At 38.6% G+C, this 17307-nt stretch overlaps 1 protein-coding gene across 1 annotated transcript in view; it reads left to right on the top strand.

The window, feature by feature from the left end:
• Nucleotides 1-17307, top strand: part of gpatch2 (G patch domain containing 2) — a 33948-nt gene that overhangs the window by 2344 nt on the left and 14297 nt on the right. The window contains 4 exon segments of the mRNA NM_001326693.3: nucleotides 4984-5706; nucleotides 12060-12124; nucleotides 12370-12543; nucleotides 14951-14997. Of these exon segments, the coding sequence (NP_001313622.1) occupies nucleotides 4984-5706; nucleotides 12060-12124; nucleotides 12370-12543; nucleotides 14951-14997 (1009 nt within the window).

Below are 17307 nucleotides of genomic sequence, written 5' to 3'. Positions count from 1 at the left end.
TGTGAGCGCGGGCCGTCGGGGGAGACGGGAGGGGGGACAAGCATGCTTTGGCCCGGTTGGAGGCAACTGTACCTAGTGTGAGTACGGCCTCACATACATACACTAAGGAAAATTAAGCCAACCCAATTTTCCTATACCGCATGTCTTTGGACTTGTTGGGGAGACCGGAGTACGCGGAGGAAACCCACACGCAGATGTGGGTAGAGTATCCAAAATCTATACTCAAGTAAATGTAACAATCTTAAAAGTTACTCGGGTAAGAGTAAAAAAGTACCTGATAAAAAAATTACTAAAGTAAATAGTTACTAGTTACTTATAATTTTTTATACACACATATACACACCAGGCACGTGCACACATAGGGCTCAACCTGTGAAGTGCACATGCCATAGTCTTGGATAGAAAGTGCCCTTCCAAAATGATCAAAAGTGCCCCCGCGACGCGGCACACCTTCGGTCCCGCCCTTCAGTAGGCGCGCGACAACACCGCTCTTGAGTACGCGCGCGACAACACAGCTGATCAGTACGCGCGCATCCACTCTGCCACTCTGCAGATCTGCACCAATCCACCCCAAATATATCCATATATATATGTGTGTGTGTGTGTGTGTGTGTGTGTGTGTGTATGTGTATACTTGATTATATAGTTTCACAAAATTATTCATTAATTTATTTTATTTTTCAAATATTTCCCAAATGATTTTTGAGGAAAATTTCACAGTATTTCCTATAATATTTTTTTCTTATGGAGAAAGTCTTATTTGTTTTATTTCGGCTAAAGCAGTTTTTAATCCTCTTAAACCCATTTTAAGATCAATATTATTAGCTCCCTTAAGCAATATTGTTTTTGATTGTCTACAGAACAAACCATCATTAATGACTTGCCTTATTACCCTAACTTTAACCTAATTAACCTAGTTAAGCCTTTAAATGTCACTTAAAGCTGATTACTAGTGTCTTGAAAAATATCTAGTCAAATATTATGTGGTCATCATGGCAAGCATAAAATAAATCAGTGATCATAAATGAGTTATTAAAACTATTATTTACATTTACATTTAGTCATTTAGCAGACGCTTTTATCCAAAGCGACTTACAAATGAGGACAAGGAAGCAATTTACACAACTATAAGAGCAACAATGAATAAGTGCTATAGGCAAGTTTCAGGTCTGTAAAGTCTAAGAAGGAAAGTATTAGTAGTATTAGTATTTTTTTTTATTACGTTCAGAAATGTGTTAAAAAATCTTTCTGTTAAACAGATATTGGGGAAAAAAATAAACAGGGGGCTAATTATTATTAATGGTATATATGCAGCTGAAGTCAGAATTATTAGCCTCTTGTTTATTTTTTTCTCTAATTTCTGTTTCATGGAGATATTTTTTTCAACACATTTCTAAACATAACAGTTTTAGTAACTCATTTCTAATATCTAATTTATTTTATCTTTGCCATGATGACAGTAAATAATATTTGACTAGATCTATTTGTAGACACTTCTATACAGCTTAAAGTGACATTTAAAGGCTTAAATATGTTAATTAGGTTAACTAGGCTAACTAAGTTAGGGTAATTAGGCAAGTAAATGTATAACAATGGTTTGTTCTGTAGACTATATAGAAAAAATATATCTTAAAGGGGCTAATAATTTTGTCCTTAAAATGGTGAATACAAAATTTAAAACTGCTTTTATTCTAGCTGAAATAAAACAAATAAGACTTTCACCAGAAGAAAAAATATTATCAGACATACTGTGAAAATTTCACAAATATTAAAAAAAGAAAAAAAATTAAAAGGGGGGGATGTATGTATGTATGTATGTATGTATGTATGTATGTATATTAGGGATGTAACGGTATTGTAAATACCGTCATACCGCAATATTAATTTTTTTCGATATTACCGAAGTCGCATGACCGAAGGTCTTCTGAGAAAATTTGCTCAGGCGAATGAAGCGAACGGGAGGTAACGAAAACTACAATTGCCATAAGCCCATGCTTGACCATCATCCCTTGCGGTCTGTTGTTGCTACAGATCCAGTAATGCGGAAATGGAGTGTGCTGCTAGAAGCGGGGATGAAAAGAGCTGGAAAACTCTAAAGCAGGTCGCACACCAGAAGCGCCACTCTGCGCCGCGACACGGCGCGTACATGACAGATTAAAGTATCGCACACCAGACGCGCACATTCGAATGATATTTAACATGAAACTAATCAGATGGCGCTCTGTGGCGCGGCTGAAAAATGAACTGCGTCCTAAGCCGTCGCCGGGCGCCGCCGACAGCCGCCGACTTGCGGCGCCGGTGTGTGTATCCTGATAGAAACCTATGATTAGAATTCTAAAATACATGGCGCTGCGTGGCGCTGCGCGGCGCGCCGCCGAGCGTCGCTTCTGGTGTGCGACCTGCTTTACACGCACAGTTCAGTCCTGCATTATCTCCGTGTAAGTTCAGACTTCGCAAGTTTGATCAAGGCTGCAGTCTCTTCTTCTCAGTTTGATATGGAAAAGCAGATTATACCGAGGACACGGGTAAATCTTCAAAGGGAACCATGTACTTTATAACTTAATTCACATCACCCTGGCTTCGTTGTTTCACTTTCTCAACAATAAAATGTAAACATGATTTAAGGAACTGCCTATTTTCATTTTAATATTAGCAACTTAGACAGCAGAAATGTTGAGGCGCCGTGCTGCATAAGATGAGCGTCATCTTCACTGTGTGGATATTTATAACTAAACGGAGCCGATAACAACTGCCTCCTTTCAATTTCAGTGAAAATACGAAACAGCCTCTCTTTTGCTGAGTATCAGTTTTAAGAATCGATAATGGCCATTTTAAAAGTATAACATAAAATAAATTTATACATTATAGGAAATAAAGGCAAGCGATCAGTCAATATACAGAATGTACGTGGTTACATTAATCATTAACTTATCTTTGCGCTCAGCCAAAACACGTTACCTGAGAACAAGTAATAGATTCCAATGCCCAAAGTCAGGGAATATGTCGTTAGATAAAGACAACAAGATAAATGAAATATCCCGTTTAATAAATATAGTGAGATTAGATCCAGCGGGAGATGCTTGATGAGAAGTCCGACTAGCAGAGCTCTCATCTGGGTAGATGGGCTGAGTGTGATTAAATGTTGAATGTGATGAGTGTTCAACAATACTAAATTGAAACTTTATTTTTTTACATGGTTTAATAGTTTTTTGTTATTAAAATTGAAGTTCCTGTTTCAAAGCTTACAGATAGATGGCTAATTTGTATGTCATTGACACTTTTGGCACTTTTTTGGAGTATTTTCATAAGTTTTGTTTTTTCCTGTAAATGATTCAATAAATACCGTACCGTGACATTCATACCGAGGTATTACCGTACCGTGAAATTCTGATACCGTTACATCCCTAATGTATATGTATGTGTATATATAAAATATAATATAATTTTATGAGTTTATGTTAAAAATAACGTTTGAATGTTATATTTTTTTATAATTACAGCCTGAATGACTAATATGTACTGGGATAATCAGTTATTCCATTAAACAGCTTCTTGGTTATCCCATAGTTACCATTAATAAGGTTCAAATTGGGATAATTTTGACACCACAACTTTTTTCAGGTTGGAGCTGGAATTAATGTGCTGCGATGTCAGTTCAATGTACAGCGTGCATCCCATTATCAAACTATTCTTGTTGACATCTCAAAAACAGACTGAACTTGAGGCTAGCTAACCTGGTCCGATAAACTCACTGCACAGACAGCATGACCGTCCTTCTCGGAACCGCCGATGGCTATGGCGTGACCGCAGTATAAACTCGCACGTCTCCCTCGACTTCAGCCATTATTCCAACACAGGCACGCGCGCCCTAACCAAAAGCGGGAGACGTGTCTCTATGACAACCTCTCACGAAACAACCTCTCCAATGCGGCGCCTAGCATAATTTGTTAACAAAACATATTGATCATATTTATTTCCATTTGACTGTAACGGAGGAACGAAATGTAGCGAAGTAAGAGTAAGTTTTATTTTCTAATAATTTACTTAAGAAAGAGTAAAAGTACACATATTTAAATGTACTCAAAGTACACATTACCCAACAATTTTACTCAAGTAAATGTAATGGAGTAAATGTAATGAAGTAAATGTAATGAAGTAAATGTAATGTGTATTTATATAGCGCATTTATTGTGTATGGCCGTACACCCAAAGCGCTTCACAATCATGAGGAGGGTCTCTCCACACCACCACCAGTGTGTAGCATCCACTTGGATGATGCGACGGCTGCCACAGGACAACGGCACCAGTGAGCTCCCCACACACCAGCTATTGGTGGAGTGGAGAGACAGTGATAGAGCCAATTCAGTTGAAGGGGATGATTGGTAGGCCATGATCGTAAGGGCCGATAGAGGGACTTTGGCCAGGACACCGGGGTTACACCCCTGCTCTTTCACGAGAAGTGCCATGGGATTTTTAATGACCACAGAGAGTCAGGACCTCGGTTTAACGTCTCATCCGTAAGACGGCGCCCACTGACAGTGTAGTGTCCCCTTCACTTTTACTGGGGCATTAGGACTCACGCAGACCACAGGCCCTGCTGGCCTCACTAACACCACTTCCAACAGCAACCTAGTGTTCCCTAGTGGTCTCCCATCCAGGTACTGACCAGGCTCAGCCCTGCTTAGCTTCAGTGAGTAACCGGTCTTGCGCTGCAGGGTGATATGGCTGATATGTAACTCGTTACTACCCACCTCTGCCCACACGAACACTGGGAGAACATGCAAACTCCACACAAAACCAACTTACCCAACTGAGGCTTGAACCAGCGACCTTCTTGGTGTGAGGTGAATGTGCCACCCATTGCGCCACAGCGTCACCTAATTGCAAGATTTGACCCTTTAAATAAAGTGTGATTGAAATTGACCTTTTAGTAGGGTTTGTTCATTTGTGTCTAATTTTTGACCTGTGTTCACTCCTCTTCAGGCACTTTCGGCGGACGATGGACGAGCTGGTCCATGACTTGGTGTCGGCTTTGGAGGAGAGCTCCGAACAAGCCCGTGGAGGGTTTGGAGACGGAGGAGATCATGCCCTTGCCGTCGGTTGCCTGCTGAAGCGCCAGGCCCGCAAGCGCCGTGGCCGGAAACGTCGTTCCGACAATCCTCATCCACCCTGGGACACCTGCCACCTAAGCGAAGGCTCCGAATCCAGCCTGGAGGAGCAGAAAGACTACCGCTCCTCCACGGCAGCAGGGGGCGCTAACACCCGTGACAATAACAGTGACTCTGATGAGCAGCTGGGCGCCAAACGCCGAACGCCTCTCACTGCTGACTCAGGCCGAGGAAAAAGACCACTTTGGCTGGATGATCTGAGCGGGGCGGATGTTTTGGGGACACGCAGTTTGCGAAGACGCCGGAAAGTCAAGCGCATGGCTGTGGATCCACCACTAGATGTCACTGCAATGCTCGCGCCACCAGCTAAAGCACCAGCAGTAGGGGGCAACAGAGAGACGGTGTTCGGTCCGGAGGCCAAAGTGAGCGACGCCAACAAGAACAGGGTGAAGAAGAGGAAGTTTACAGTGCAGAGACTCACTCAGGATGTGGCGGATGAAGGAGTGGTGGTGGAGAGTGAAGAAGCGGGACACTCGCTCAAAGATAAGATGGACTTCGAGGAGCAGAAAGGCTCAGATGAGGAGATGAGTGACAGGTGGTTAGTGTTCACTTCCTCTTTATAGCACCGCCTCTTCCTGTTTCTTCTGTCCTTCAGGGGAAAATGCAGAAAAAAATATCTGTTTTTACTTGTTTTTTTTTAAAGGTGCTGTATGTAAGTTTCGATTCTTCTAAAGCATTAAAATACCATAATATGTTTGTAGATATTTAAGAAACATGCTGAGTGAACATTCTTGTATATCTAAAAAACAATGCTGGGGTCCGTTCTTAGTATGTGGATTACTCGGTTAGCTGGATTTGGATATTGACGATTTGACACGATCCAGGATCGTTTCGTTTTTCAAAGCTGATCCGAGAGTTATTGGGCTCTATTTTGACGGTCCATGCGCAAAGCGCAAAACGCAGGGCGCGTGTCAGGACGCGTTTTTGCTAATTTAAGGACGGGAAATCTGCCTTGCGCCACGGCGCATGGTCTAAAAGGGTTGAGTTTATTTTCTTAATGAGGTATTGGTGTGTTTTGAGAATAAACCAATTAGAATCTCGTCTCCCATTCCCTTTAAGAGTCAGCTGCGTCGCGCCAAGAGCGCATTCGCTATTTACAGGACGCAAAGTAAGTCTAAGTGGAAAAAATTAGCATTTCACTAGCAAACAGTTAACAGAAAACTGTTAAACAGAGCATCTACTGCGTGAGAATGAGAGATAATGGAACTACTTTCACATTCGCTCTTGGATAGGAAAACCTTTACGCACAGACATCAATTAGTCTATAAATAGCACAAATATTCGTTTCAAAACTATTTCTAAATTCAGTTCTAATTTCCAGCAAACGAATAAATGAACAATAATAACAAAATGTGCTCAAAAACTTGAGTTATATCCTAAAACACATGCTGTGCCACATATGGTCTAAAACCTGACAGGTGGGCAAATCTAAGCTTGTTTTTAATAAAACAAATATTAATATGAATATAATAAATAATACTGCTAATAATAATAACATTATACAAAAGCAAATTGTTATGAATGAACTGAAAAAGCCTCCCGAGATGAAGAAGACATAAAAGCAGTGATTTTTTATATTTATGTAGGCTAGAAAATAATATGTTTTGTAATATTTTAATCCTTTATATTTATATCCTATATCTATTCTTATTATATCCTATATATATCCTTAATATTTACATTTTTTCATATGTAAAGATATTTGCCTATTGCTTTCTTGTGTGTATTAAGCAGTGTGTAAGCGAGGTGCAACTCTGCGCCAGAGTTTAGACCCGGTTAGTTTTGGTCTAATGAAAAATCTATTATAGTTTCTCAAAATAGCAATGCGCCAGCGGTCCGCCTCAGAACGCCTTCCTTTTTAGACCAGAACGCCTATGGGCGCACAAATTAGCGCTAATGCATTTGCTATTTAAACAGCGTAGCGCAACGCCTCAAAACGTCTCTTGCGCCAAGCTGAAACTACCAAAACACTACTGCGCCACGCCTTGCGCCACACTGCGCCGGGTGTATGATAGGGCCCATTGTCATAGCAACAGTTCTGCTAGGTCAAACCTGATCGGGAGCAGGTTCAATTCATATATGCTCAGTTCAAGCAAAGATAATACAGAAAGTATGTACCGAATTCTGATATTTTCTTACAGTAGTAGTTATATACACTTGGGAAAATGGTACATATTTTAAACTATATAAAATGAAAATGAAGGTACAAAGACTGCCACCTGGTGGTGCACAGAGAAAACTTATTGATATGAACTTTTTAGATCGCTTTAGTAAAAATTGTGTATAATAGAAATGCACAAAACGTGACTTTTTTTTTAAAGCAATAATACATTTTTGCTGTCATAAACATGTTTTGACAGTTAATATGCCGGTGATTTGATGCTTCACAAAAGTTGCAGACGCCTTTACCAATATCAAAATGCTTTTGTAAACAACCAGTTATTCTTTACATCGATTAAAAAAACGGCTACTATAATAAAGCAAATCTTTTCTAAATGTAGAACTAAATACATTGATTTGCATTGAAATACATGATGAATACTCTTGACACATGAAAGTGTAAAGCCTGCAGCTCACAACAAATGTGGAAGGTTATTGCATGTCATATTTAACAAACGGTTTACTGCTAATTTGATCTAATTTTGCCCACATGGATAATTGAATATTAATCAGATGATGTCATTACGCTGCTGTGCCGTCAGCCAATCGTTGCATTGCTGATCATGATTTCGAGGATCGATAGATCTGTCCTTCACAACACAAGCAGCGATCTCAGATCAGTTCATCCAGACATTTTAATTTGATTCGCAATCTTGTTTGTAGAACCAAATTAGCGAGAGATCAGTTATCGAGATTAAAAGATCCAGGATCTGCCAAATCATCTTAGATCATTTAAGCAAGGTACGAAGAACGGACCCCTGAATTCAGATATTCTGCTTTGAAAATGTGTTTCCTGTGCTGGAACGGCTGTCATTGGCCCCGTTTACACTGCCAGTTGTTTGTGACCCAATGCCGATTTTTTTGCTCATAAGTGACACTGAGCGGATCTGTTCTATGACCATGTAAACACGAAAAAAACACATGCATTCGAATATTCAGAGATCGGTTTCAGGCCTCCTTTATATGTGAAAATAAATCAGATATAAATCGGAAATGTGACAATGCGACTGGCATGTAAACAGGCAGATGGGATTTATTGAGGCATTCCCTTTTATGTTGCTATACTTGCGACAATGTGGTGCTTCTCTGTGGTTTAAAGACATCGAAGAAAGAGTGTGTGGAGACACCATTGTGGTACACGAACAACAACAACAGAGGAAACATGGAGGAGGAAAGAAGTCAGTCGCCACAATTTGCTTCCACCAGACCTGAGATCTCTCTCTTACCCACAATTTCCTCAGAATGGTGGAGGACACCATATATAAACCATAGGTGCAAGCTGCGATGACGGCCCTTTCCCACCTCCGCCTCAAAATTTATTTTAAAGTTGGGCGAACTTCGTGTTGTAACTTTTTTTGCTTTTTGTCGCTATTAATACACGCATTGCGGGCTACACATAGAACAACTTCATTCTCTCTAACACCAGTGCACACATTGGCAAAGGCTAAATCTTCAACTACACACACATATCAGGGCTAAACCATTACATTAACTGCATGGGGGTAAATCTGGACTGAACCATTCACTGCTTATACTACACTTCGCATATTTCGCAGAGCTAAAAACAAGACAATTTAATCCATCGTGGCTAGTGTGGCACAGATGCTAGAACCTGCCTTTATGCATGCGCAGCATCGTAAATGGTATGGCAAGTGTAAACGCATGAATTGGATATGGGTCACAATTAAAACAACGTGTAAATGGACAGGCAGAAAAATCAGATATGGGCTGCAAATCGGAATTGGGCATCAAGACCTGACAGTGTAAATGGGGCCTTTGTTTTGGTTCTTTTAACCCACCCACTGCCAGTTTAGCCAATCATATTTCACCACCCCTGGTTGCCTTTGAAGAAAAAAGCGCATTTCATTCATTCAGTCATGAAGGCTCTCAAAGCATGCGCTCGCAACCAAAATGCAACCTCCTTTGGACAGTAGCAGACTCTGAAATGAGACACAGATTCAGAGTTCCACATGATGTGGTTATTTATTAGCAAATAATATAAATCTCACAACAGTAAACATTAGGTGAGCAGGTTTCATTGTAACCCTGTGTCCTAACAATATGCTACAGGACGAGATGCATAGTGATAAGCTATTTGGCTGTTTGTACCAGACGAAACATGACAGAAATTGAAATACAGCCATTCAGATGCACAAAATAGTGCACTCATGATATGGTAAGGTTTATGATCTGATTAATACATATTAAACCTCTTTAACATTATTAAATGTACATGCTCAATCAATGATATGTGTTTAGTTCTAAAGTTCAATTTCAAGCGGTTTATTTTATTTTCAAGATCTGAGGTGAACTATCTGCTGCTGCTTTCAGTAGTATGGCAATAAATGTCACCTAAAATAGCATTTAAACTTTAATAGTAGCATTTAACACTGATTAAAGTAAATGAGGTGATCATTGTCAGTTTTTTGATCACTGGTGAGAAAAAGAAGCCGTTTCTAACATATTCGATGTGTTGGTTAGAACAAAAACAAAAACCTTTGATATGGAAAATATTTCTGTTTTGGCATGCCGTTGCTTTTATTTAGAACACGGTTTAAATCAGCCTTTAGGCTCGGTAATCACTCGTTCCTGTTGGTTCTTAATCTGGCAACCTGTGCTTTCGTTTGTTTTAATTCAAGAATGCGATACTGAGTTCAACCGCTAGGTGTCAGACTTACATACTGCACCTTTAAAGGGCCATGACACCCCCCACTTTCGGTTAAAGTCTACTTCATAATTTTTTCAAAAGATGCATGATTAATGGGCGTGGAGCTCCGCGAGCATTGGGCAGGAGTGGGCGTGGCCAGCAGGGGGGAAGGGGAGCGAATAACTGTTGTTGACAGTTAGCTCACAAACTGAGACACAAACCGTGAGGAGACGCATGAGTTTATAGTTTACAAAGTGAAAATGCAAAGAAATAAACAGTAATTTAATGCCCTGCAACATTTGTTATTCGTAATTTCAAATACACATAACCATAATTTATATCATTATAAAGATAAGTGTGTTCATGTAAACACTATAAGAGAGGATTCTCCCTCGATCCCCGTGTCTAAATTATAGATCTTGAATGCAGACTCAGTGCAGCAGGTCTCCTGACGTGCCTATTTTAACCATTAGCCCTGCTGGTAATATAGAGGATTTAGGCAAACACAGCAGCACGGCGATGTGTCTAAATGTGAACGAACGCCTGATAAAAGTCAACGTCCGCCATTCTCCAATTCTCGTGCTGCTCTCCCGACAAAAATGCTAGCAGCACACACACAGCTTTGCCGTATGATCGGCCCTGACCGGATCACGGGGAAAAAACATGCAACAAACCCCGTGGATCATGGAAACAAACACATACGAGCCTTCATGAACTGCTACATGCCGTTGGTCTGCGTCTCACAGCTTGCTTGAAACTGGCAGGTCTGCCTTCGGAAAGCACGTGCTCTCATGAATAATTAAGCAGCCGGCTCTTCTCATAGGATAAGAAAACTCCGCTATGAATAATAATGAGAAACCGACGCGTCATCATTGCACTTGCAGTTCTGGCTACGTCGCCGATTTTGATCCCTCCCCAAAAATCATTTTAAACCCGGAAGCTGAAATTAGCTGACAAAAGCTCAAAATTATCCAGTTTTACTCACAATTAAAGCTGACAGGTGCTAACATTGTCTTAACTGATGCTCAACACACACAAATCTGTTAAAATAAAAAAAAAAAGTTCTCCAGGGTGTCCTGAACCTTTAACACTTGCTCTTAATTTTGGTCAGGGCTAGACTTTTGGTTTTGTTGCTGTTGCACAGATTTTATACCAGATGCAATATTATTGATTTATTTGATCAAAAGTATCACAGTCTACATTAGCATAGCACATTAATATGGGTAAATCTCATTAACCCAGGTCATATTTTAACTCAAAATCTGAAAAAAAACACTTGCTCTTAATTTTGGTCAGGACTAGACTTTTGGTTTTGTTGCAGTTGCACAACGCATGATGTTAAAGCAAAAAGAAAACAATAGTGGCATATTATTTGGCATATTTGAATTTTATGTCAGTCATATTTTTACCGCCTTAAAATGGTGCTGATTTATATTAAAATAATAATAAATTTCCTTGACTAATATATTAAATGTAAATAAAATAAAATGTATTTTAAAAAGCACAGAAAATACTGAATGTACTGAAAATCTAATTTAAAACACTTAAAAAAAACATTTTTGGGAGGGGGAGGGGTAGCATTAGGATTGGTGTTTACTGTAGTATGATTGAGTAAAAATGTATTTTTAATATTAGTTTAATATTATTATATGATTTAATATTAGTTTAACCAAGTTTTAATTTTTATCCTTTTAGCATTTTAAATGGTTACAGTTTTAGAAATTTTACTGTGTTTTTTTTTCTTTGTAATTGATGTATTTGTTTATATATATGTATATAGCTTAATAGTTAGCTTATTAGTTAAATATGCATAAATATATAACACTCAAAAATTCATGAAGATATACTTTTTTAGTGCAAATTAAAACTGTATTAAATACTTTATGAATCTGTTTTTTTGGTTTGGGTTTTGCTTGACTATGTAGCCAATTACCCTGATTTAAATGTTTAAAATGAGGTATACTGAGTTGCATTAATTATAAAATATTAATAATAATTAGATTCATATTTTAGGGTCTGAGATTGACGCTTTTGTTTCACACAAATGGCTTAAAACGATCTGCGGTGTGTGTGTGTGTTTGCAGCGAGACGAGCAGTGTGAGCAACAGCAGCGACGGAGGTCTGTACACCAATGACGAGGGAAGACAAGGTGTGTAGATTCATATATAGTATAACTGATCACTATACATATCAAATAGAGAGCACAGTTCTACGTTTCTAGCGTGTGTGTGTGTGTGTGTGTGTGTGTGTGTGTGTGTGTGTGTGTGTGTGTGTGTGTGTGTGTGTGTGTGTGTGTGTGTGTGTGTGTGTGTGTGTGTGTGTGTGTGTGTGTGTGTGTGTGTGTGTGTGTGTGTGTGTGTGTGTGTGTGTGTGTGTGTGTGTGTGTCATTTCAGGAGACGATGAGCAGAGCGACTGGTTCTACGAGGGTGAGCCGGGCGGCGCTTGTGGCATTGCCGGTGTTGTGCCCTGGTGGGAGAGAGACTCCAATGAACTGGATCTCAACGACCCCGTATTTAACAGCATCCTGACCGGAGCATTTCCATTAATGTCACAGGGAGCCCAAAGAGGTGTGTGTTCAAACGCGTAACCAGAGACACAGAATTAAAGAACCAAAACATCATCTAAATCATCATTTACTCATCCTCCTCTTGTTTCAGACCTGTTTGACTTTCTCTTTTCTGTTGAACACAAAGGAAAATATGCTGCAGAATGTTGGAATAAAAACATTCATTGACTTACTATTTGTTGTTTATAATATGGATACCAGTGGTAAAGTCATTTGTCAGATTATATGGTTTTTGTATTCAACAGAAGAGAGAAGCTAAACAAGTTTGAAACAAGTGGAGGATGGGTAATCTGTCATTTTTAGGTGAACTATCCCTTTAACAAGTGGATACATCACGAGTTTACAATCTTGTCCACTAGAGTGCAGTGCTGTACAACACAATAATTGCTAGTTGACACAAACTGTATAAACCCAGGGTCACCAATCTCAGTCCTGGGACCTGTTTAAGTAAGGAGGTTCAAACAACTCTGAGTTTAAACTTGAACTCTGAGTTGATTTACCGAGAGATTAAAAACCCTTGAGTTTTCGGTTTCAGAATAGCGGATCTGAGTTAGGTCAATCAACTTTGAGTAGACCAACTCATAGTTAAGCGCGCGCACCGTGACTAGAAAAAGGCATTATCAATAGAGCACAGACATTACGAGTGACTGTGGCAACATCTTAAAAAATGGATCACCATTTCTTTCTCCGGCAGAACTTGATCTGCTTATGCAAAGTTATAGCAAATATGAGTGTATATATTTAAAAAGAAGCAACCATCAGTGAAACAGAGACAGTTAGCATGGGAAAACAGCTGCTCAAGTAAATGCGTAATTTTTAATTTAAAGTATTTAAACATTTAAGTATAATAAAATAAGTAACGTAATGTGTGACGTTTATACTTTTTTCTAAACTTTTATACACGTTTATCAGTTTTAATAGATTTAACAGTGCACTTGTGTGTCTGCCTTTTTATTGATCAAGTGATAGAGGTTGATATAACATGTAGAAGGTAAGGAATACTAAAAAGATTTTTTAGACAGAATAATCCAATTAATCTAGTAACGGTACATGTCGAAGGTTAAGCTAATTATTTATGAAAAAAGGACAAGCCTCGTACGTGACTTTGTTCTGTGTGTGACAAAAATGTAGGCAATAGCTGTGTTTTCATCAAAATATAGGCTATTACATAAATGTATGCAAAACTGGAATAATGCCTAAAAGATGCGAATAAAGCAGCGTTTTTATCCAACGAGTCAAAGAGAACACAATCGTCACTTCCTGATTAACTGGCGCCAAATATCAACAATAAAAACAGAATTTACTGCGGTAGAAAAAGCTGCGTCAATTATTTTTTTATTTAATTAATGTACTAGCGCCTCAGAAGACAATTGACACACAATGAACACGTGGGGGCGTTTGAAGCCAGATGCGCAGACTCTTGACACGCTCCAGACGCTCGGAGGTAATTATATACACTAATACTGAAACAGTTGGATTTTAGAATGACTAAAACAACATTTAAGATGTTCAGCAGTGTGCTCAGCCTGCTGGTTTGTCCATTCACACACATTTTCATCATCATCTCTAACAAACCTTTTTTAATGTAGATACTGTAATTTGTTAAGTGCACTTCGTAGTTTATGTGCATCTTTTCTTATCAAATAAAAGTTGAACCTACTCAGTTATGCACATGTTTTATTATGCGTATTTTCAAAAGTTATGTGAGTCATGACGTTTCCATCAATTGTTTTTATGGGCATCTCCAAAACGAGCTCTAAAATAGGTGTGTGAAAACGTAAGGCTAAGGCGAGAAATACGCTTCATCTTTAAAAAAGGGGAGGAAACAGACAGAAACTCAGAGTTTAGAGCATAAAACCTGCTCTGGACCAGGTTAGATTCACAGAGTAAGTTACCATGGTAACTGACTCTGAGTTAAAGTTACCTTTCTTTCAGAAACAGGCTTGACTTACCCTGATTTCTTGAGTTTAACAAACCTGCCATTTTGAAACGGAAAACCCAGAGATTCTCTCATTTCAGGGTTAAAATACTCTGAGTTTTCACTTAACCTCCTTTCTGAAACAGGCCCCTGGAGGGCTGGTGTCCCTGCATGGTTTAGCTCCAACTTGCCTCAACACACCTGGGTGTTTCAAGTATACCTAGTAAGACCTTGATTAGCTTGTTCAGGTGTGTTTGATTAGGGTTGGAGCTAAAATCTGTAGGACACCGGCCCTCCAGGAACAAGTTTGGTGACCACTGGTATAAACTATAACACCTTACATACTAAACGGGAACAAGACACACTAACATTATGAAGTTATGAATCTGCTAATGGTGTCAATGCTCTGAAGCTGTTTATACCTGCAGAAAACTATTAAATGCAATGTGGAGCATTTATTTGTCTATGATGTGAATGTCTTGTTTTTCAGGGTTTCAAGCACGACTCGCACGACAGACCTGTCTTGAACAGTCACAAGTATGTATGCTTGTCTGAAACATTTGTATTTATGTACTTTTATATCATTACTTGGTACATACATGCATATATATATATATATATATCTTAGGGATGCAACAATACAGTTAGCCCATGGTTCAATACATACCTCGGTTTTTTAACACGGTTTTCGGTTCGTTTCTCATGGCTTGACACGTGTTGGGCAATAGGAACAGTAAAATGAAAAAAACTAAACTATTTATTGCAGTATTCATTTTGTTTTACTTAAAAGCCAAGAAAAGTACAGTAGTTCCTAGTGTATTGTATGAAAAGAATTAACACTGAAATCTCACAGCTGCTGGTAGACAATGTACAAACTGGGGAGCACATAAAATCCTACAGTTTGAAAATAAACACACATGTGAAGTTAATAAAGATAAATTGGCCATTTCAAATAAACACATTTGTACTTAAGTAAACATAAATAAAGCATCTTAATTATCTCGGAGCTGAAGAAAAAATTTACGTAAATGTAAAGCGGATTGAGTGCTTTTATAAGATGACAAAAGCCCACATCTCCAATCACCCAAAATGGCTGCAAATCTTTAGCAATAAACACCTGCACTGCCTTTGTTATTTTTATGTGTCTCTCGGAACCAGTTGGGTATGTTTGCTGGAAGAATTCAGCGAGGGATTGTTGCTATTTGGAGGACTTTATTACCTTCTCTGCTATCCTGCCTTCAGACAGTGATATTGCTGGGTGATGGCAGATGTGCAGTCATGGTTATACGTGTAAAACAATGCTTGCACACAGTTATTTTTTGTTCAGCGTTTTTTGTTTTATTGGCATGACACTTACCGGCAAAACCGAAATGTCCTCACACCACAGATTTGAAAGGCGCCGTCGCTTCCTCGTACTGTTGCCTCACGCTTCCTTATGCTGTTGCCTCAGCCTTACTTCACTGCCACTTGCCATGTTAAAGTTTGGAATGATGGTCAAGCGCCCCCTAACTTTTAGAGCATGGTGATTGTATATTTACATGCGGGGAGGAGTTTCCTCATCTCAGCTCGTAAACTTACAGACACACGGTCAAATCTGGGAGATATAAAACACATGCAAATTATTAAAACGCAATACCGAGAAAACCGCCATTCACAAGTGCGTATTGAAGCGTGGATGTCGTACAGAACGGTTCATTATTATATTGAGAATCGTGGCATCTCTAATGTGTATATATATACATATATACACCCGTTCAACGCCAAATGCTGAATGTTAGACGTCAGCCGTTAGACAAACACTCCCACTAGCCACTTTGGCAGGTTAAAGATCATTTTTTAATTGTAGTTTTCTTAAAAGCAGGGTTTGACAATAAAGATGGCCCAATATTTGTGCAAATGTGATCTTAGAATCCAGAAGCAGCACAACTGACAAAACGAATTGTGTTCGCACAAGCAAAAGAAAGCAGATGAATACCGAATGAGAGGATGATCACTCGCATGTATAGGTCATATGATGCTTGCACGCTCCCGTTTACTGTCAATTAAAAAGCATTCAGTATTTGTAATTCAAAAGACCAGAATTGTTTGAAATAAAAATGCTTCTCTCTCTCTCTCTCTGGCGTCTGTTAAGTTTTATATTAGGACAAGCAAAAATGGCCATATACATGAGTAGGAGGCACAAGATTTTGTATGAGACCAATCATAAAGTTGAACTGATTTTTAAAGGGCTTATCAGAGCAAGAATAAGGCATGATTTTAATTTTTATTTGTCAATGAACGAGTTGGACAAGTTTGAAGACATGTGGAGTGTAAAAAATATGTTGTGTTGGGTTGAAAATAATGTATGGATTTTTGAAGAAAATATAGTGTGATTTTGAAATGTGTTTGTTTAAAGCAATGAAACATGTTGTAGTTTAAAATTTTTGTATTAAATTAAAGTGTATTTAAAATTCAAAATCTCTCTCTCTCTCTCTCTCTCTCTCTCTCTCTCTCTCTCACTCTCTCTCTCTCTCTCTCTCTCTCTCTCTATATATATATATATATATATATATGTATAATTAGCTGAAAGGGGCTTATAATTTTAACCTTAAAATGGGTTTAAAAAAACTTAAAACTGCTTTTATTCTAGCCGAAATAAAACAAATAAGACTTTTTCCAGAAGATAAAATATTATCAGACCTAGTGTGAAAATTGCTTTGCTCTGTTAAACCTCATTTGGGAAATATTTAAAAAAGAAAAAATAAATTCAAATGGGGGCTAATAATTCTGAGTTCAACTGTATATATGTATATTTATGTATCATGGTTTACAACATATTAAGATAAAATTCTATTTCAAATTGTTACT

The sequence above is a fragment of the Danio rerio genome, chromosome 20 (genome assembly GCF_052040795.2).
Source record: "Danio rerio strain M-AB ecotype USA chromosome 20, GRCz13ab, whole genome shotgun sequence".
Lineage (NCBI taxonomy): Eukaryota > Metazoa > Chordata > Actinopteri > Cypriniformes > Danionidae > Danio > Danio rerio.
The sequence above is the reverse complement of the archived record's forward strand: the minus strand, read 5'-3'. Positions and strand labels throughout refer to the sequence as shown.